At 39.5% G+C, this 21555-nt stretch overlaps 4 protein-coding genes across 5 annotated transcripts; 2 read left to right on the top strand and 2 right to left on the bottom strand.

Moving 5' to 3' along the window:
• Positions 1-358: 358 nt before the first annotated feature.
• Positions 359-4363, bottom strand: LOC128457976 (interferon-induced protein 44). Its single transcript, XM_053442551.1, has 7 exons — positions 4053-4363; positions 3264-3345; positions 2874-3056; positions 2255-2404; positions 1716-1887; positions 1499-1599; positions 359-1393 (listed from the first exon to the last, which is right to left on the bottom strand). Exons 2-7 carry the CDS (start codon positions 3279-3281, stop codon positions 1232-1234), a joined length of 786 nt encoding a protein of 261 aa, XP_053298526.1. The 5' UTR covers positions 3282-3345; positions 4053-4363; the 3' UTR covers positions 359-1231.
• Positions 4364-7189: 2826 nt separating this feature from the next.
• On the bottom strand, positions 7190-12289 carry LOC128458346 (LITAF domain-containing protein). 2 transcript variants are annotated; one of them, XM_053443136.1, is made up of 5 exons: positions 12220-12289; positions 11364-11439; positions 9639-9795; positions 8382-8526; positions 7190-8161 (listed from the first exon to the last, which is right to left on the bottom strand). In XM_053443136.1, exons 3-5 carry the CDS (start codon positions 9778-9780, stop codon positions 8056-8058), a joined length of 393 nt encoding a protein of 130 aa, XP_053299111.1. In that variant the 5' UTR covers positions 9781-9795; positions 11364-11439; positions 12220-12289; the 3' UTR covers positions 7190-8055. The 2 variants fall into 2 exon arrangements, with proteins under 2 accessions (XP_053299111.1, XP_053299110.1); XM_053443135.1 differs by lacking the exon at positions 12220-12289 and having other exon boundaries at positions 11364-11562.
• Positions 12290-13532: 1243 nt separating this feature from the next.
• On the top strand, positions 13533-14821 carry LOC128459046 (myeloid-associated differentiation marker homolog). Its single transcript, XM_053444147.1, has 2 exons — positions 13533-13799; positions 14231-14821. The coding sequence occupies exons 1-2, from the start codon at positions 13533-13535 to the stop codon at positions 14819-14821; spliced, it is 858 nt and encodes a 285-aa protein (XP_053300122.1).
• Positions 14822-16588: 1767 nt separating this feature from the next.
• On the top strand, positions 16589-17437 carry LOC128459025 (myeloid-associated differentiation marker homolog). The gene has a single exon (XM_053444120.1). It carries the CDS (start codon positions 16589-16591, stop codon positions 17435-17437), a length of 849 nt encoding a protein of 282 aa, XP_053300095.1.
• Positions 17438-21555: the final 4118 nt, after the last annotated feature.

Genomic DNA, 21555 nt, shown 5'->3' with positions numbered 1-21555 from the left:
GTGTTTTTTTAAGATAAAAATAATGAAGCAGAGATCAAGTGAGGAATGTATAATTTATTTGTTAGAGCAGGTGATGTATTAAATACTGGGAGTATAAACATGAGAGCTTTTGAATCACTCCATTCCGGCGGCAAGTGAAGGCACCATCACAAAAGTTGAGTTGTTGACCAGATCACTAGATGACGACACAACAAGCTAATGACGTAATGACAGAGCATTGTCCTACTATTGTGCAAAGTCTCAATGAGAGAAATGACATAAAGACAGTAGTACCTCATTTGGTACCTGAAAATGTATTGAATAAGTTAATTTCTTCCAACTTCATTGATCTACAAATCCTTTGTGGTTAGGAGGCAGCATTACGGAATGAAACAGTTGAAGTTTAGTAATTTTGTAACAGATGTTTAACAAACAAGATTTCGAAATTAATAACAATTACCTTAAATTAATTTAGGATTATCTCAAGACAAAAAATTGCTGGATTATAAAAGTCTCCAGGATTATTTTACCCTTCAAAACATATATACTGTAATGTTTATGTATATGTACTAGTACATATACTGTAACTTCAATTTGATTTTATTTGTCTAAAGAATCAAATCATAAATAAGCAATTATAGATTATAAAAAATATCAAGACCTTAGAAACTATAGAGAAACCCAAAGTTCCCACTATAACTGTAACTGTGTAACTTTACTGTAATTGAACATGTTTTGTATTTATTCATATGATTATTTCTTTCACAAGAACTTTTTTATTTATATGTCTAAATTTTCGCATTGCAGAGTGCAGAGTGCATTATTTAAAATTTGAATGCAAACCATGATTTATGCTTCAATCGTTTAATTGCAGTCTGGCATCGGTTCCCAAACTGGAGTATGTGAAGTGGTTCAGGGGGTACGCAGGGAGAAAATTTGATTTGTGTTTTCAAAGTGAAAAAGCCCATTACATTTTCAAACTGAGCTATAAATAGACATGAAATGTAATCGGCGGCGGCAGGTACAAACATGAAAAAAAAACGGGGGGGTACGTAGCTTGAGATTGAAGGTCTGAAGGGGTACGGGACTATAAAAAGTTTGGGAACCACTGCAGCAGGGGATTTGTTAATATTTACATGAAGGGGTTTATGTTGAATCTTGCCTGCTTGACAAAAACAGTAAAAATTGGCTGAAAATTTCCTCATTAGCCTACAAATCGCCTACTGTGTTTTTGCCTCAGGGGAATTCATGTTTACTGGTCGTTGAGGAAGTCTTCTCCATACAAAACAATCTGTTTCAGTGCACACAGTATCGTAGCGTTCACTTTGTCATTTGACTCAATTTCATCATTGTAGTTCTTCACAAGGAAGATGCAGTTCATTTGGAGGGCCAGCAGCAGGCGGAATCTTTCAACCTAAGTCAAAGTAACAACATTTATGTTGATCAGTAATCGTAAAGCGATGAACAAACATGACATATATGCAGAAAAATGGAATTGAGCAAAAACTCAAAAATGTACCTTTTCCTTCAGGTACTTGCTCTTATAGATATTGCTTGTGTCCTTTTTAACCTCAGGACAGGCTTCATCAATTCTGGTGATAATAGCCAGTTGGGGAATTCCTGTCGATAAAGAAACCAGTATCAGTATTTCAAACATTTGTGTCCTTGTATTTTGACTCATACATTCCAATGTGACACTATCAGTCCACGCAGAGAAACAATTGTTGTGCACTCACTCAGTTCACTGGCTGCCTCTCTGACCTTTCTAATCTTCTTCACCATCTCATCACTTAACCTAGACACTGCGTCTGCATGAACAACACACACCAGAACGTGAACTTTGTCTTCCAAAGTGGAATCGGAGTTGTAGCCATCATCACCCTCCGTCAGTTCTTGGTCAGGGTTGAACTAGAAATCAATCAAATACAATCAGTTATTGTAACTTAAAGTTTTTTTGTGTTTCACCTAATTTGTTTGTCTCGTGCACATTTACACCTGCACGCTCATATTGTTAATGTGACACACATTCCTGACATTGTTCACAAGATTAAACTGATGTACATGTGGCTGCCATGTGCCCCAAACTCAGCAATTTGCTAATAGAAAAGTTTGATATATTAAAAAGAATTTACTTTGTTTTATGCTACAAGAAATATGAACCACTCTTTTGTCAATTTTCAATAATAATTTTAATAACTAAGATAAATATAAAACAAATACTGTTTTTTTAGTTAAAATTTCACTTTAATTATTATAAAAGTTCACATGGTTTTACCGTGTAACCTCCTTTCACGTGTCCTCTCAGGGCCAGTTTGACGTCCTCCACAGGGACTCCACCGTCAGAATCTTGCTCAAAGCCCATGATGTCATTGAAAACAAAAGAGTATTTGGCCCCTGGACTTTTGTGAAATTCAAAGGTCTGGTACTGTAAGGCAGAAGGTGCAATTATTTACATCAATGAATCAATGTAAATCTCAGCAGTTGTCTGTGGGCCGATCAGGAATGTGTGGGGAGGCTGGAGAAACTGCCTGAGAACCCAAAGAAACTTGAACTTGGTTTGGTCAGGTGATTTGTATCAAGTTCAAGAACTACTTAACCTCAAGTTGAAAGGGGTGCAAAGCTATAGGAAGTAAAAAACATTAAGCACTCAGATGATCAACAGAAAGATTTAGAAAGATGTAATGGTTCTTATTATTTATTTTGTGCTGACTATAATTTATTGCTATAAAACATAAAAACAACATTTGTACAAAACATTTGATATAAATCTTCTGTTTTGACCTTTTAATATTAGTAGGAGTTGCTCTGTATTTTCATCAGTGAACTACTATTGAAAATGAATTCCTGTGGTTTTTTAACCTCAATGGAGTTTAATCCTTTCCTGTTGTTCATACCTGTTTGGTGAAGCTACTCCCATAGTTTGCATTAGTCAAAGCTCGACCAGCAGCTCTGCCTTTTAAAACGCTGTCGACAGAGTTGATGAAGCTCGACTTTCCAGCACCAACTGGTCCATGAAGCAGAATCCTGAGATATTTGACCTGTTTGTTTTCAGGTTGGTAAGATTGTCCTTGTACTTCCTGTAAATTAAAGTAAATAAAAAAACAATCAGATCAATAAAGTGCTGTATTAGTTTTATTAAAGATTGCACAACATTGCAATTGTGAATTTTTTCATTCTTTCACACACAATACAACGAGATGTTTAAGATCATGTGTTGAGCAGCAGAAGCACAAACACTGAAGGCACAATGGAAACACACTGACTGAATGTTAGATCATACTCACTCTGACACCTCCCTCCATGGCTGCTCTAAGAGTGGTGGAGGAGGTGACACTGAAGGAGCTTTAGACTGACTTGATCCCATTGCTGTAAAGTAGGTCATTCAGACTACATGTTAATGCAGGAATTCACCCCAGTGGAGGAAGATGCAATCAGATTGTTAACTTAAAGGTCCAGTGTGTAAAATTATGGTGAAAGGGATCTATTGACAGAAACTAAAAAATCCTATTAATGTTTCCACCAGTGTGCTTCATCTAAATTGTACAAAGTATTGTTTCTTTACCCTCGTTATGTACATTTAAATACTTTAAATGTACATAACAAGCAGATCCTTTCTACGGAAGCAGCCATGTTTTTTACAGTAGCCCAGACTGGACAAACTAAACTCCTTACGAGTTTGAACCTGTGGTAACTGAAGGCTGCCACAGGTTTTCTCTCATGTTGAAAGCAGAGGTATGGGGTGTTCAGCTGCAACATGCAACATCACCAATAGATGTCACTACATTGTATACACTGAACCTTTAAGCATAACTGCCAATTTTGTTATGTGATAAAAAATGAACCCATGGCGTTTTGTTGTATATTGACTTGATGAAGTAAAGAAATTAACTTTAGCTTGACAGTCACAGTTATAGTAATAATAATAACTTTAATCATAACTTTATTTGTATAGCACTTCTATAAACAAGGTTACAAAGTGCTTCATCAAAATCTATGGCAAAAAAAATTATGAACTCAAATAAAAGGTATTCCATTCAGTTCAATAGTGGTAACAGACAGATTGAAGTCCTTACCTTTGCTTATGTGGCTCTGGAAAGAGTGACTCTGGAACAAGGAGGAGAAGATGATTTTATAGGCAACACTTTGACTTCCTTTTTCAGTTTCAGTCTGAAGTCAACAATGTGCCCTGAACAAAGTCCAGATATTTTCTTTGTTCAGACACCCACTCACTCACTGGCAGGGACCCAGGTTAATCCAAATCAAACCAAACTAATTAAAATGATCGTAACCCTATAGAGCATCTGAAACTCATAATCATAACTCTTAATTAGTAATTTCCAGGTTGGATCTGGCACCTCATTTGTCATTATAATATCTTTAAATAAATGTTGTGTCATTCCATTCGACTTTTCGACTTTAGTTTGACTTCTGTTTTAGGACCATGGACAGAAAGTTTACTTAAAGAGGAAGTTAATAAACAGACAGAACATATATGATTATCATAAACAAAGCGTTATTTATAGATTTGTTTCAACATAGTTATCATTACACTACACTGAAATAACACTTAAACTAAAGGTTATAATAGCATGAGGAAAACTTACCCACTAGAAAAAAATTACTTGATCCTTTATGGTAACTTAAATGTTTTTCCTTAAGTCCTTTCCTTTGAGTTTTGATATCTGGATACTCGCTATCATAGGACATGAGCAACTTTCAATTCCATTCTCTCACATGGTTTATAGTAAAGCATGTGACGATACGTTAATGCTGACCGTTCTATTCTGTTTCGATATTTGAAAACTAGTAAAAACTCAATGTCTGGTTCTTTGCTTCATTTGAGACTTTCATTAGTGCCTGTAATGATAGACAAGACGTGTACCAATTGTTCACAATACAGTTAAAATATAAACGTTTTTTTATGTATTCTATCATAATTTAAGGTGTGTCTATTATTGATTAGTTGGAGAACTAGATGATTATGGTCCTGATTAATGCTGCGATAGTAAATTGGGCCTTGTTCCCACTTGCTTTCTGCAGATGGAAAGCAGCTGGGAAGTGATGGGTTGGATTAGGAGATGGGGAAACAGCAAGGAGAGAATGAGGGAGACATTTTGCCACAGCCCAGCAGAAGTAATATATTGATGACAGTACAGAAAAATCGTATGAGCATGATTCTCACACTGATTGAAAACTAAGAAGAGGAAGCAATATTTGTTTCCTCCAGTAAGACAGCGTTGTATGATGCCTCTTCCTCTTTTCTCCTCCAATATTGCACGTATTCCACTTACTTCCACTTATTCCACTGAAGCTGGATTGGTCAGAATAGAATTATCGGCATAGTATGACAGAGTTTGTTGAATTGTTGCTAAAATATTGACCAGTGTTTTAATAAGAGCAATAAAGAAAGAACTTAGTGGGAGAGAGATGTGGGTTTTGTTTGCAAAGAACAAAGATTTCTTTGTTTAGCTGACATGATTCCGGTTAACACTGATCGCTGAGTGAGTTTCAGTCAGAGATCCCAGAGAAATCACTGCAAATCACTGGAGAACTCACACACTACGCTACATTCATGAAGTACTGGCATATCACTGAGAACTGTGACTCTAGTTGTCACACAGGTAACAAATCCACCAAGAAACACGAGGGAACAAATCCAATGACACAGAGTGAAGGGAAAACTGAGACTTGAATTCTTTAGTGAGGGGTAGACAAAGAATTTAATCAGGGCGGAGCAAACAGCTTCTAGATATGAACGCTGCCATCTTGTGCATGTTGAGCTGCAGCAGCATGGTGCCGACCGATCTACATGCTCGACCAATCGTGAGTCAGTCTGAGCTGTGGATATTAACGTTTTAATCTTTACTTTATGTAAAGATAAATAACTTCCCTGAACAAAGAGCAGTTGAACATACTTGGCTGTGATTAGAACTACCTACAATGCTAGAAACCACCTTTGAGAAAAAATTATTTGACTTGCACTTTGACTTTTAAATTTGGTCTACTAACACAGGAGGAGGTGGGACTTATGATTTTACTGCAGCCAACCACTAAGTGGCGCGTTCTGTCCTTCCCTCAGAGTCCGGAGCACCGTCCAATCCCATGTTCAGTTTGTGGTATAAATTCTTGGTGAGAGAAATAGAAAATAAGAATTCTCAGATCGAACTGTCTTTTTGTGAATTTATTGTAGCAGGAAATACAACAGCGAATATAACAAAGAATAACAAAATAGTATATCTCAGAAAAAGATTGAGAATCTATCAAAATATATCAGAGTCTATATTCAGCTGAATAGGACAGAGTTCCCAACATCACAGTGTGATGCAGGAGTCTGACAGAGAAGACGTTTCCTCATTTGGATATTTATGATGTTCTGGTCATATCACTATCGTCAGACAGAGGTAAACCTTGGACACAGCGTTCTCTTTCTTACAAGGTTTCTTACATCAGAAAAAATTAGTTAATTGAGTAGAAAAAATGTTACACAAAAGGTAGGGCAGACAGTTAAAATGTACAAATTGATGATTGACGGACTGATGAACAGCAATGAATCACAGAGAATAAAATAAAAGAATAAAAGAGCGGCCAATGGGTCGGCTGAGTCATTTCTAATAACAACCAAGATGGCTGCCACTGATGAGAACACATGTCTCGAAATCATCTATCGAGATAAAGAGATCAAACGGATGGTACGGTATATTTCCTCTAATACAAAAAAACAAAACAAATGCACAGTACTGGGACTGTTCTGCCAGCAGGAACAAAATCCTGAGAGGCTTCAGTTCCACTTTGGAGAACTGCAAAACCTTAGGTCTATATTACATTTGTATGGTGTATTCACACTGTGCCTCTGATCCTTCAACTCCCAAACCCAAGGGAGTGTGATGCTCCTCCTCTGAGCATATGACTTTGACACATGAAGGCCCGATGAAGAGTCTGATGAAAATGAGAGGTCACAGGACGATCACAAGAACAATACCAATTACATTAGGAATACAACCGTCACACTGATAAGACAAGCAGACGTGGTAAAAAATCTGCCCTGAGCTCAAAAGCAGAGAATTTGATTTTCTTTTTTCATACTGTTTTTTTTTTGTGTTTGTTTTTTTGTTATAATTACTTGAAGGACTTTGTGACTTTACGAAGAAAAATTCTGACACTATTTAGCTGTTCACAAGACATGCATGAATAAACAGTGATGACACATGAATCGGAATAAGTATGACTTTATTGTGTTGAACTACTGATTGACAAGGTGAATATTTAATTTCCTGCTTGAATATTTGGGTATTTGCATAGAACAAACATTTCCATGAAGCATGCTGCATGTGGAACACACAATCCATAAATCAACATTAATGCAAACTCGTTGTTGGAGGGTTTTAAAACCCATCTCCACTCCCGGCTAATTTGTTTGGGATGGCACTTAATGTGGCCGACACTCCCTGCACATCACACAGATGTGAGTCAGAGTGGGAGTGGGTAGGGAGAGGTTGTGAGGGGTGGTTTGAGAAAGGGCTTTTATTCTTGCCAATGCTTTTAATGTTCCTCGAATGTGAGACCATGGGGAGGAGCAAGAGGGTAGAACAAATCACGTACAAGTCCTGCCAAACGATAAGGGCTCCTCGAATATTACTTTGAAAACAAATGATTATGAGGGTTTAGAGCCTGCCTCTACAGAAATACAACGCTATTCACTAAATGTGTGAAAATGTAAGACTTCAAGCGGCCAACTCAAAACTACAGCACACACCTTTCTGTTGCTTGCCTTTATTGGCATATTTGTTGATGTAAATTGTTGACATTTATAATAAATCACAGCTCTTACACATTTTGCTTGACATATATATAAATCACCCTAAGTACCATGCCTTTTCACAAGTCATTACAATTCACATTAAGAAGTATATATTGTTGCAAAATAAACAGTCAGCATACAATCAGAGTAAGTGCATTTCATATTTTACTGTATCCCTCACTATCAAGGGAATGTTTTCAAGCAGCTAAAACCACTGATAAGCTAATGTGTGGGAAAGTAGCGTGAGTTCTTGTCCCACGATCACAGTCAGGACGGTTTTATAATCGTTTGTATAAGTAGATGAGTTTGTTGCATGATGGACAGTGATGCTCCACATCTTTGCAGGAATCAATGCAGAACGGGATGCAGCAGCAAAGAAAACATCTAAGAGGAAAACAACATTTTAATTCCCAAAGTGATGATGTCAGGATACAACAGGATACTTGCTAACTTTCGATCATCTTTTGCAAGACAAATTGGTCATTGAAGTGTTTGAATGCACTTCAGAATTGTAGTTTAAGGCGTCTCTTTATTTTTTCCATCAGATATCAGTTACAGAGGAACTTATTGTGAAGCAAATGTTCACCCATAAGATAATTCTTACCCAAAGATGGTGAGGCCGCCGCAGATGGCCCAGGTCATGAGGCCTGGTTTTACTTCGGTGATGGTGACCACAGTCTGGTGGCAGTGGGGACACACCGCTTGTCCTGGGGCGTCCTGCAGTGCAGGTGTCACGACCACGTGAGCGACTGAGGAGGAGAAATGCAAAACAGTTCAAATTGAGGATTTGCCTCTGTAGGTTCTCTCATGTGTAAACGCTTTCACACGTTCCGGCCAGTATTTAGGAGTCACCGATTTAATGGAACCCACCATCAGGCGAAACACATTGCACAACGTGACACTGGCTGACTGGCACAGTCACGTCAGATTACCGTGATTGGAGTAAATACTGACCTCTGGTTGGTACATTCACTGACACAATGGGCCTTTTTTCACTGTAGAGGTTTTGACATGGCATTGTAGGAAATACAGAGGCGTTACTGGTAACATTCACACCCTGTGGCTCGAGTGTTCCATTAAGACACTGTGACACAATGAAATAACACAAACCTGAAGCACCTAAATAGAAATCAACCTTATTTTGTTTTTTTGTTTTTTTTAACACCAGTGCTTTTCCTCTTGTGGCAATGTTAAAATATCAGATGTAAAAAAGTTATTTGCTGCATGTACACAACTCAAAGGGTAAATGCCATGTGACAGGCTATAGGGGTACTGATACAGGTACTGTAGATAGATAGATAGATTGATAGATAGATAGATAGATAGAGAGATAGATACTATTGTGGTCATTTCTGTTGCTACACTGTCCACTGCACTGACTCCTCTGCAGAGTAGCAGAGGCTGCACAACAACTGTAATTTGATAACGGGATAGTGCTCTGGTTTGTAATGAGTGCTCTGTTTTTCCATCAGCGTTTCTATACTGAATGTATTGTGAAGTCACTACTGAGCCATCTGATTGGGTTACTGTGTAATTTTCGGATTTGAACAATATTCTTGGTAAAAAATGTCGGGAAAACGCGCGGTTTACAAAAAACAGGAAGGGAAGGTTCAGAATATATATATTTCCTTACATCATCTACCAAAACATTATAGCTTTTTCCATAAATATAATATACAACAAAACCATACATAACAGTGCAGCATATACATTTTGTATCCCTTTTCCTGAACTCTTCTCTATTTGAACATCTTTTGCTGTGATTATGTACAATCGAATTTAAGGGCCACATTGAAGAAAAAAAAATCAAACATTAAAGGAATAAAGTCGAAAAAGAATAAACATCATCTCAGACACAGACCTGTCTGGTGGGCAGCAAATGGCGGTGCAGGTGAGAATCCCGGCTGAGGATACATTACTTGCGGAGGTGCTACACCACCGTAGTTCATTGGTGGTCCAGGGTACGGTGGAGAGGATTCCTCTGGTGGGTACGCTTTTTCCATCTTCAGATGTCCTCACTGTAAATGAGAATTTGTAGAATATTCCTTATTAAATACAAGCTATTACGTTAATAAGTGCAACCTCAGCAACAATGTTTTTGGTTTTAGCCGAGAAGATTTGCTAGCACTCCCTTTGGCAAAGACCTATTCATCAATGGCCACATATCTTTACAATATGTAATCTGCCAATGAACAAAAAGGATTGCTGCTTTTGATGCCTACATTTGAACAAGTGAACAAGTTATGCATCCATGTCATCACTGTGATCTGTGGAAAAGGTAGAGAAATTAAATGGGGACGGATTAATTAATGACTCGGTGAAAGAACGCCTCAGTTCTCCATGCGTGTGTGACCGTCAGACATGGAAAAAAAGAGGAGAGGCAAACTCCTCTTCAAACAATGGGAAAGGAGATAATCCCCTTTTTCCAGGGTTTAAATAATACATACTTTTCTTTTTGTGAACGAGGTATTAGGTTCATAGGTATCGTTACCTTAGAAATAAAGGAAGAAGATGACAGTAAACAACCAGTTCCCAAATTTAAATTCACTTTTGAGGAACCAAATTTAAAATTACATGTGAAGTCCACCGTCAAACCTCATTTTTTCATATCCTCTTTCTAATCTGCACAATGAGGGGCATTCATTAGATATAAGCTATAATAAAGGCAGGGTGTTTCTGTGTGGACTTTGCATGTTCTCCCCGTGTCTACGTGCGCTTTGTCCAGGTACTCTGGCTACCTTCCAGGGTGCAAAGACATGCAGACTGCAGGTTAGATAGGTCTTTGATTGTCTAGGGTGTGACCCAATTGTCGATCAATGTCAGCTGGGATTGGCTCTAGCTCCCCAAGTGGCCCACAAAGGATACGACAGAAAGATAATGGATCGATAAATGAATCGAGGGAAGATGATACTCACTCTAAATAAGGTGTCGGATACATACAGTGGAATTGAATGCCTCTAAAATGTTGTGATGGGTTAGGGTTAGAGTAGAAAGTAACGTTGGACAATATACTTCAATATGTATTGCTCAAGCTGGACGTTTGGTGAGTTAATGGTTGATGAATCACTTCCTTATTGGGAGAGATGTTGGGCAACAGAGCTCCGGTTTAAAGGAATTAACTCTGATCCCAAAGGACAATACCCGCCCAGATAATCTTTCCATGATGCAGCCTGCCTTCATCAGTCCCACATGTCAAACACAGTTCAGAATGAGTGTATCTGTGCTTCTTTAGTCTGTATTTTGATCACTCAGAAGAATGCAGTGCCACAGTGTATTCTGCTCAGTCTGCTCGTGGTGAACAGGCCCAGTCAGTCCCTGTGTCTCGTCATCAATCCATACTTAATCAATTAGAGCAACATGAGCCACATGCATCTTCCTTCACCACAGTACTCGTGCCTCGCCCTGTTTTGTTTGGACAGCGAGGCTGGAAAATGCAAAACGCTAACATCTTAATAAAAACTGCTTTGTACATAGAAATATATGTTTAGACCACATCTGAATATAAGCTGAATTAAGTATATTGATAATCCGACTTTACACAAACTCAATGGCTTCAAATATGAAGAGTATATTTTATTGTACCTACCTGTGACTTTTCAACAAGAAGATCTGTCCTGGAGCTGTCTGGTCCTGAGAGATGCAGGAAGAAGCCGAGTAATATCCTGAGAAGAAATGTAGCGAAGACAATACAGGAAATATGATTGGAAAACTGAACAGAGGAAGGGTTATAATCTCACGAATGAGCTTCACAGCTGTACAATGCCTCCTCCTGTTTCTCCGCCTCTTTTTATATGACTGTGACTGGGTTGGTCAGGAGAGAAGTTAAAGTGATTGTAGGAATAAGAGCAATAGAGACAGAGCTCAGAGGGGCGAGAGCTGTGGGTTTGCTAAGAACAAAGTTTCCTTTGTTGAAAGATTGTGGTGAGAGCAGGAGAGGGAGAGTAGGCTGCATCACTTGAGGGAGTTGTACCTTCAGGAAACTGTTCAGGGCATTTACACGCTTTTGAGTGCAAGTTAGTCACACAGGTTCAAACTCACTCGGGCTGGAGACAAGATTTTACCAAAACCTAGTGAATTTAACAACAAACTAGAGAGAACACGCCTCCGCCGAGGCCCAACAGCCCCCTCTCGAAAACACATTTGAATTCACTAGATTAGGATTTATGTTTACCAATTTCACTCAGTAGATTCTGCGTATTCCTTTCGACAAACATCAAACAAAACAGGCGCAAAAGAAAACTCAAGAAGTGCGGTCGAGAGTGCAAACCTCCATCAAGGCTAATGCCCTATCTCGCCAAGTCATAGCAGCATTTCCCATAATGTTCTAGTCTGTGGTCGCCCTACCTATTCTAATATGTGCTCTAATATGTTACCATCCACGCAGACAGTCGGCCGCCTCTCTGTGTTTACTCAACTTTATATATACAGTCTATGGTACTCACAAGTGACTTGCAGTGGTTTACAGTTTGTCAGTGTTTTCCATCGGTATGAAGCCCAGGAAGTGGACTCAAGCAGAAGTGGTGGGAAAAAAGCAGAAGTGTGTTACAGTAGCTGAAAGGGAAATAAGAAGATAACAGGTTTTGACAAAGTAGCGAATGTTTGTGTCTCAGTTTTGAACCAGACTACACACTCTCACAACACTAACCCTTTATACTAACTTTATTAACTATTTTAATGTGACGGTAGCTACACAGTCATTCCTTCTCTCCCAAACACGACTTTCAGTTGTAGTTTCTGAATTCAAATCCAGAGGATGTGGTCGTCTATTTTTTACTGCATGGCCACAAGAGGTCAGAATAATTCCAACATTAGACATTATTGTAACTCAGAGAGCAAACACAGGCATCCACATCCTCTCATTCAGACAGCTATTTCTTTAACTCAATTTCTTCTGGATCATTTAATGGCACACAGTGTGATACCAATGAAGAAGTATTTGTGTGACCATGGAATTTGAGCAGCTTAAGTTGTGTTTAGGTTCACATCACTGTGTCTGTCTGTTGTTAGTGTTTCTGTTTCGTAAATGTGATCACTATTTCATACCCATGCAGCCGCAGGTTGAGGTGAGGGGGGTTCAGCTGCAAGATGCAACTTCACCACTAGATATCACTAGATTCTACACATTTAACCTTTAAAGTACCTTAAAGCCAAAACCTTTAGGTTAAATCTTTGATTTTTTTCTTTTCCATTGTCTCACACCTGCTTTTATTAAGTGAAAGACAAAAATCACCTGATCTCTTTATTGCGTGCCCTCCTGTCGCTTTCCTCTTTTGACTAATTCCTCTTACACCTCTGGTAACATATTAACAGGTTTCAATTGTTGATGGGTGGGCGTGCAGCTAAGTAGGCAAACACAATAGATGACTATGAGGGTGACGTGGGAGACCTGTGTTTTGTGTAATAAGGTGCAGTTTCTGTATAAATATATAGGCATTTGTTGTTCGTGCAACTGATAAGCAAATGGAGGTAAAGTGCAAACAACTGCACCCTTTATAAACACTCCATGTACCTCTGTTACACACATGCATTTATGATATGGTGGGTGGACATTTGAGGAAGAAGGTCTTATAAGGCGGCGACGAGGGAGTGGCCCGAGCAACCTCACTCTCCGTGTCCATCAAATTCAGTCAGAACTCACAAGATGAGGAGCGAGGGAGGACGGGTTATTCAAAAATAGGACAAATATTACATCTGCAAAGACTCACTAAGAGGTGAGAGATTAATTCAGTTAACTGAGCACAGGGTTACAGGCACCATGGTTATGCTGGACTTCACAACACTGACGGCGCCCGTGGGCATTGTGCGGATATTCGAGGTGATCCTGACCTGCATCTCCTTCAGCCTGGTGGCGTCGCTAGGCCACAAAACAGACTCCTTCTGGACGTGGTGCATGTTCACCTGGTGCTTCTGCTTCTGTGTCACCATCCTCATAATCTTCCTGGAGTTCACCACCCTCAGCGCAAAGCTGCCCATCTCCTGGGACGACTTCACCACCGCTTTTGCCATGTTGGCTACTCTAATGGTGTGTTCCATTTTCCACTGCTGCTATTTGTGTTTGTCTGTTTTTGGTGAAGTAAATGATTCGACTACAGCCACGGTAACTGGACATTAGTGTCATTGATGATATAGATAGAGCTGGCACTGTAAAAAGAAATAAAATATTTCGCAGAAATGTAATATTTTACTTTTTTTTTTCTAAATTCAGTACAAATGCCATGAAAATAAAATAAATTACTGTTATTAAAAAATATTATAAAAAATGTTGTTATCGATACATTAATATTAAAATAATTTAATTACTTAATCATTCAATTGCTTAAAATGCTTAAGTGCTGAAAGCTAATGCGACATAGATGTCAAACGTATCCATCTTCCATACTTTATTTGTGACTACTGCACAACTACTACCACTACAACTCTGAAGAATGATTCATTTCACACTGTGTCTGTCAGGTGCTGGCAGCTTCCATCATCTACCCCTCGTTCTTCACTTGCCCGACCTGCGGCAAACAAATCGGCGCCACCGTCACCTCCTGTCTGGCCTTCATCTTGTACGCCATCGAGGTCGGGCTGACCCGGGCCAAACCCGGCGAGATCAGCGGATTTCTATCCACGGTGCCGGGCCTCCTCAAGGTTCTTGAGGCCTTTGTGGCCTGCATCATCTTCATCTGCTTGGACTACAACCAGTTCTCCAGGTTTCCTGGACTCCAGTGGTGCGTTGCCGTCTACTCCATCTGCTTCATTTTCGCCATCCTCATCATCGTGTTCACCATCTGCCGCCTCCTGACGCTCTTCCCTGCGCCGTTTGACAAAGTTCTGACAGCCTGCAATGTGTTAGCGGTGTTGATGTACATGACGGCGGTGGTAATCTGGCCGCTGTACAGCTTCCAGAACAACCCCAGACCCAATTCCTGCTCCAAAACTAGAATGTGTACATGGAATAATTTAGTAGTCATCTCTTTCATGACCTGTGTCAACCTCATTGCTTACATCGTGGATACGATTTATTCCTTTAGACTCGTGTTCTTCGTCAGAAGAACATAGGTGGCTTATGTTCCTCATTTTCAAATATTGTCCGTTTTAGTTATTTACAAACTTCAATCTCAAACATAGAACATGTTTTTGTATGACATATTTCATTTCACCTTCAGCAGGAGATAATGTTACTAATCTCTTTTCATCAAATTATGATTATTATCTTTACTAATTAATCTTCCTATTTTGCTACAGAATTGATACTTTCTCAGTGTTTGTTCTTTTCAACTGAATCATTTGAAATATGAATAAAATGTTTCCAGAAGTGTGAGGCAATTGTTAAATGGATGAATATCCTGTTTAATGTTTATTCTGCTCCCTCTCAAAGCATGTTTGTATTGGTGTGTGATGCTTTGCATTCTCGGACACACACAGCAGCACAGGTTTCTATCTCCACTCCCAGTTTCCCATAATGGATAACAAGAGAGAGAAAGGGAGGGAGAGAGACACACCTTCCACTGCAAACTCTCATTGAAAACATGTGCACACAGAGCTGAAACGATTTGACTGTAAATAAAACAGTCCAAAGAAGAAATTATGATGCAACTTTTTTATAAACAATCATTTACCTCATCTATTTTTCAAGCACATTCTCTTATCACTGATTGAATATCCTTGGATTTTGAAATGAAGCTATTTTAAAGATATGTAATCTAAAGTCTGATTTAAAATGCATTTTGAAACACTTCATACACTTGAAAAAGTTGTCAAGGATTCATAAAATGGAAAAAGTAATTCTCAGACTATAATGAAAATCACTTTTAGTTGCAATCATAGCTGAGATACATTTATCATGCTCGAACTACCAACCATCTGGTTAACGGGCAGATGTGTGTTTTTCTAATAAAATAAAAAAGTGTAATTGGTTCATGTTCACAACCGGAATTACTGATATGAATGATATCAGTGATAAACAATAAATGTATTCATACTGTATATTAAATAGGAATATATATGAATAAAAGAACCATAGAAAAAAGGTAAGAAAACACAGAAATCGACCAAAAGGAAGAAGCTGCAAAGCTAAGAACAAATGTTCAAAAAATTTGAATTATTTATTTTATTTTTCTAAAAACGTTTTACAAACACATCTGTAAGAATAGAAAAGGAAATAGAAAATCTTAGTTCTTACAATTATTATTATTATTTTATTTTATGTCATTATTCTTATTTTTGGGTGTGTGAGGATCTTTTGCATTACATCATTTTCATTTAAACTTGTGTTCATTGTGATCACAAAGCTCAAAATCCAGATCACCTAGTCTGGAAAGACAGCTTTTAAAAGTAGTTTGTTAAAGTTAATAAAGTTTTCATTGCACCGGAAGTGTTTTTTAATCTAGATAAAGGCCTGAAAGCAATCCCTCCTCCAAACGCTGACATTAGTACTTCCCAGAAACAATAAATCCAGTGAACTTGAGGACAGGATCAGAGCCAGTTTCCTGAATATGTGATGTACACACACCTTGTTGTTGTAGATTGCTCTGAACTTGGATGAAGATCAGAGTCCAGTGTGTATGTGTCATGAAGTGAACGTAACACGAAACCACCATCCAATCAGTGACATGAAACAGGGGTCATAAACCATGGAGATAAGCCCAGGACACGCCACCACACTGAAGTTTCAGTTTCTAGGAAGAGACCTGCTCGAGGGCGTTTGCCTACATGGATTTCTACGACAGGATCTGGTCTCGAAACCGACCCTGCTGCCTTGATGCACTGTGAAGAATAAACGGAATTTAGAATCTTTTATTTGAAGGCGGATCATCCTGTCCAGCCATGGTGGATTTGCGGTCGCTCACCCAGCCGGTGGGCATCTTGCGAACACTGGCAGCCATCCTCGCTTGTATGTCGATTATCTTGGCAGCAACGGGGGGAAAAGAATCGTCTTCTTACTGGGCCTGGTGCATGTTCACGTGGTGCTTCTGCTTCTTCTTCACCCTTCTCATCCTCGTCCTGGAGTTCACCACTGTAAGCAAGAAGCTACCTTTCGCCTGGGATGACTTCACCGCTGCCTTTGCTATGCTGGCCAGCCTCATGTTCCTGGCCACCTCCATCATTTACCCTACATTTTTCACCTGCGCAACCTGCTACCGTCAGATCGGTGCGTCTGTGGTGTCCTGGGTCTGTTTCGGGGTGTATGCCGGCGAGGTGGTCCTGACACGCCTTCGCCCGTGCGGAGAGAACATCGGCTTTCTCTCAACGTTGGCCGGTATAATGAAGCTTCTGGAGACCTTCATCGCCTGTCTCATCTACACGTCCCTGGAGAGCCGACAGTACGTGAACTCCCCGCCGCTGCAGTGGTGCGTGGCCGTGTACTCCTTGTGTTTCATCTTTTCCATCATCATAATCCTGCTCACCCTTGGACAAGTGACCTCTTTTTTTCCCATCCCATTTGACAAGCTGGTGGTCGTCTTCAACATTTTGGCAGCAGTGATGTACGCAACAGCGATGGTGATCTGGCCGGTGTACAGCCTCCATAGCAATAAGAGACCTGGCAACTGTGGCCACCTTTGTCACTGGGATAAACTGGTGGTGGTCACCTTCATGGCGATCTTCAACTTCATTGTTTACACCCTGGACACTGCCTACTCCATACGCCTTGTGTTCTTTACTAGCAACGAGTGAAGCTGCTGCTCGTCAAATCAAACATCAACTGAAAACCGAAGGTTTCTGAATCATAGTGAAAAGGCCATTTTGTAAACTTTAGTTATGTTCTTGTTCTTTGAGAAATGATGCAAACGTTGACTTCAATGAATCTTCTGCAAACCCTGTTCATCAAAAATGTAAACTAACTATATTTTAATGCTGGCTAACCAATATTTGTAGAGTGTTAGTTAGTAAATGATTGAACTGTATCACTGTCATAAAAATAAAAAATACCTGATGGAACTTTGGATCCTGATATGCATCGAGGTCAAATAGTGAAGGTAATAATACTGAGCGCTCATTTTGGTTTATGACACTGAGTTAGAGTTTGTGCTTCTCTTCGTTTCATTCGTGGCAAAAGCCACGAATGAAACGAAGACTGAAGGAATATTTATATATATTTTTGCTCAATTGCTGAGAGTTAAAAATGCATCTCATGTGTGTACCAGAAATATGAAGCTGCAGACAGCAGGATGTCAGCTCAGCACAAGCACAGAGACAGGGGTAAGAAGGAAGCCTGGCTCAGTCCAAAATGAATAAACAAAATCTCTCTAACATTTAACGTTAATCAGCTGACAACATACAAAAAGAAGCAAAGTGTTTTTTCAGGCTATTTTATTTGTCATGAAAAACTGGTGTCCACCCCTGTGTTTTAGTCAGAGATTAGATCAGTGTACTGCTGATCATGTGACCAGAGACATTGATTTGTTGGTCAATTTTCGTTTTCACGAATGTCCTCCCAAATGGTTGCATCCTTGCTGACGACAGATAATTGGATGTGGGACATAACCAGGGACAAAGGCAAACAGTGGAGCCAACGAAAGATGAGATAGGAAGAGAAGAGAGGGAACAAGAGAGAGAATAAACAAGGGCGGGGGAAGTTGATGAAAGAGAGACAGACGGAAAGGGAGAGCCAGGATAGAGGCAGTATGAGGTTTCCAGATGTTGGAAGGATGCGTGGGAAAAGTCAAAAAATCGAATCAACAAGCGGCTCCTGCATTTGGAGCTGGATTTGTTGCGAGGTGTTACGTTTCTTTTTTTCCTGACTGGCTTCTCTCCATGTGTTCAGGGCACCTTTTTTTTCTTCTTTTTTCTTAACCAATGGGACAATTAAAAGTGCGTCACCCAAGTCTCACCTGTAATCCTGCAGCTATTGTGCCACCCGGTAAACCAATCTGTGTGAGTGAAGAGAGTAACTAAAGCGTGGAACCTCTGCTTTTCTTCTCATGTCAGTGCCGTCAGAGAGACAGAGCACATCAGAAGTCTGTCGCACAAGGCAGCAAAGTGCAGCTGTCAGCGTCGGCTCTGACTTGGATTTACAGCAGGGACAACAAATATCTCTCTTCCTATGAATCTGGAATAAAAATGAACGTACACTGAAACTGCACAATGTTAGCAGAAGTGTACAACTGCAATTCTAGTTGACTTTAATTCACTCTATCTTTATAAACATGGTTATTTAATAGCTCTATATAACCACTGGCTAGTTTTTCTAAAAGCTTTGCTAATTACCCGTCCGTAAAGGACCTACAGGACTAACAATGGGAAATGCTATGTACTGGAAGAGAAGCTGTATGTTCATCCAATCAATGACAATCATCCAGCGTCTGCTCTCTGTATCTGAACACTGGTGGTGCTGGTTGACAATGACAATCGTTAAATACTATCAGTGGAGAAATGAAACCTTGGTTCTATAACTGAATAATAACCATAATCAATTAAATGTATTGTTTCCATATATATTTTTATATATATATATATATTTATAAGTTTCTCCTTTAATTTGTCATCCCTCTGTAGAGCTAATGAAACATTTCTAGTGTTATTGTTATCATTAGATATTGCTATTATCATTATTTGATATATTTCATTATATATTCTTTTCTGATACATTACATTTCTGTTTTCTTTTTCTAGCTGACACTTTTATCCAAGGTGACTTACAATAAGTACATTCAACCCCATACACAGGGTATACAGGACCCCCCCCCCACACACACACACACACACACACACACACACACACACACAAACACCCACACACACACACACACACACTTTTAAAACTGATGCTCCACCCACGGCTGACTGAGCTAAAACCAAGGACGGAGAGGATTGAGGATATTTCCAGCTATTTCAAGTATGCGATAAAAGCACCAAACCTTTCTTCCTTCATTCATACCAATATTCTGATAATGATGGCGGATTTATACAGACAAGAAACCTGAATGAATGACTCTGTGTTGTCTCATCAACAATAAACATCAGATAGATTTTGTCCTTACAAACGAAAATAGAAAAAAAATCTTCTTACTCATTTATAAGTCACCTCAGGTTACTGCGATAAGGAAAACAATTTAAAACACTTCATCCTTATTGTCCAAAAATAATGCAGGTCCCCTTTGGGACAATAAGTGACGAGACGCATCGCCTCTCCCGTCCCATTAAATCAGGCTCATGGTGAAGAAACTTAATGTGATCTTTGAATTTAATTCCCACTCAGACCGACCATGGTAGAATTATCTGAGAGAAGTGGCATCATGTCAAAGCAGCTTGAGCCTAAGTTGCATTTTAAATTAAAAATATCTGATCGTTCGGGGTGAAATCAGCCAGTAAGATTTTTCTCAATCTTGTAATTCCTTTTAGTGTATATCCATGAAATTACACATTTTGCCTATATGTGCATATAGTAGTAGTTGACACGATACATGTCCCTGGAGCCCAAGCAGTTTTTAAACACCCTTGCCTGAGCCACTAATGGGATCCACTGAGGTGAGTCCAGAGGATGACTGTAGCTGTAAAAGGGTAGCGCTGGATGAGTCACTCATGTTCACACCTACTCTGTTTCCTTTTTCGTGATCATTATCTTCCATTAAACTTCTCCTCTGATTAGTGGCCTTTGACTCAACTGTGCAGCAACTGTGCAGCAATCAGAGACGCTCAACCCCTTTCTGGACAATGTGAAAATGAATCACCGCCAATTTTTGGGGGGCTACTTCAAAAGTGTGACAGGGGGAAAAAATGCACACACCTTGAAACGCATGTAAAGTCTAATTATTGTGTAGTTTACGTTTTTTTTGTTTTGTTTTAACCTGCTTGTCTGTTTGGCCTGTGGAGGCTGGCTGCAGCTTTCTTTATGAGACTAGTAAAGTGACCTTTAGAAATCAAGCAGAGGAAAGTAGAGACAGACTGCAGGCCTCTGTCTGCAGAACCCTGACGCATCGCCAACTCTGCTGCACAAAGATCTGTTCATCTCATCGACTCATACGAAGAACCCCAAACTGGACAATCAGTCCAGACAGCTTTAAAGAACTGTGGAACACAGGTCCATAGTGTCAAACCATCAAACTACGTCACGTGATGGAGATCATCTAATGGTCAGCTCTCCTGCTGCTCCTGATTGTTTCCTATCCTAGAAGCCAGTAAACATCGTTTTTCATTTAAAGACTAACGCTTGTGGTCACGACTTCTTCTTTTACAGAAGATTTCAGAGCAGATGATTACTAAAGGTTTGGGATTAGGGTAAGTTAAGGGTTTCTTTACATAAAAGCACAAGTTCCATCATACTGCACTTTCTGGATACGTCACCGATTTTTCTCTCACATTCACACACTTGACTTGAAAAGCAAATATTTTGAGATGGTTTTAGTTTGTGCTGATGCACCCCTTCTGCAGGCGGGGGAGGGGGGGGGGATAAATACAGGCTGTCACTTCCATAAAAAAAGAATGATGCTTAATGAAGTGTCTTTTTGGAGAAAATCTATTCTTCATTCACCCACATAGTGTCATGACTTGTCATAATGTCCTAATTATGATGGCCCTGCGCAGAAGAACAAAGGGGCTTTGTGAGAGGGGGTTTTATAACTTTTGAGCCGTATGAAAACGAAAACCTGCAAACACTCCAATACCTTCAGCAACGGAATCATTGATGTTTGAGTTATTGTCTCAATATTTTGAGGAATGAGCCTGGAGCTTGGCATTTTGTTGTTTTTAAACTGGAAGTAACCATATTTGGAGGAGCAGGGGTGGAGCCTGTCTGAGAGCTCGAGGACACTATATAACAGGGGTTTTCAACTGGTTTTGTCCGGGGGACCACC

This window comes from Pleuronectes platessa, chromosome 16 (assembly GCF_947347685.1).
Source record: "Pleuronectes platessa chromosome 16, fPlePla1.1, whole genome shotgun sequence".
Classification (NCBI taxonomy): domain Eukaryota; kingdom Metazoa; phylum Chordata; class Actinopteri; order Pleuronectiformes; family Pleuronectidae; genus Pleuronectes; species Pleuronectes platessa.
The sequence above is the reverse complement of the archived record's forward strand: the minus strand, read 5'-3'. Positions and strand labels throughout refer to the sequence as shown.

Excerpts from the sequence above, each read along its gene's own strand:
- LOC128459046 (XM_053444147.1), top strand. The coding sequence starts at position 13,533 with ATGGTTATGCTGGACTTCACAACACTGACGGCGCCCGTGGGCATTGTG. Across the intron at positions 13,800-14,230 it reads CCATGTTGGCTACTCTAATG|GTGCTGGCAGCTTCCATCAT; the intron begins GTGTGTTCCATT and ends TGTGTCTGTCAG.
- LOC128459025 (XM_053444120.1), top strand. The coding sequence starts at position 16,589 with ATGGTGGATTTGCGGTCGCTCACCCAGCCGGTGGGCATCTTGCGAACA.
- LOC128457976 (XM_053442551.1), bottom strand. Across the intron at positions 2,405-2,873 it reads GGAGTAGCTTCACCAAACAG|TACCAGACCTTTGAATTTCA; the intron begins GTATGAACAACA and ends TCTGCCTTACAG. Across the intron at positions 1,888-2,254 it reads ACGTGAAAGGAGGTTACACG|TTCAACCCTGACCAAGAACT; the intron begins GTAAAACCATGT and ends ATTGATTTCTAG.
- LOC128458346 (XM_053443136.1), bottom strand. The coding sequence starts at position 9,780 with ATGGAAAAAGCGTACCCACCAGAGGAATCCTCTCCACCGTACCCTGGA. Across the intron at positions 8,527-9,638 it reads ATTTGCTGCCCACCAGACAG|TCGCTCACGTGGTCGTGACA; the intron begins GTCTGTGTCTGA and ends TCTCCTCCTCAG. Across the intron at positions 8,162-8,381 it reads GGCGGCCTCACCATCTTTGG|ATGTTTTCTTTGCTGCTGCA; the intron begins GTAAGAATTATC and ends TTTTCCTCTTAG.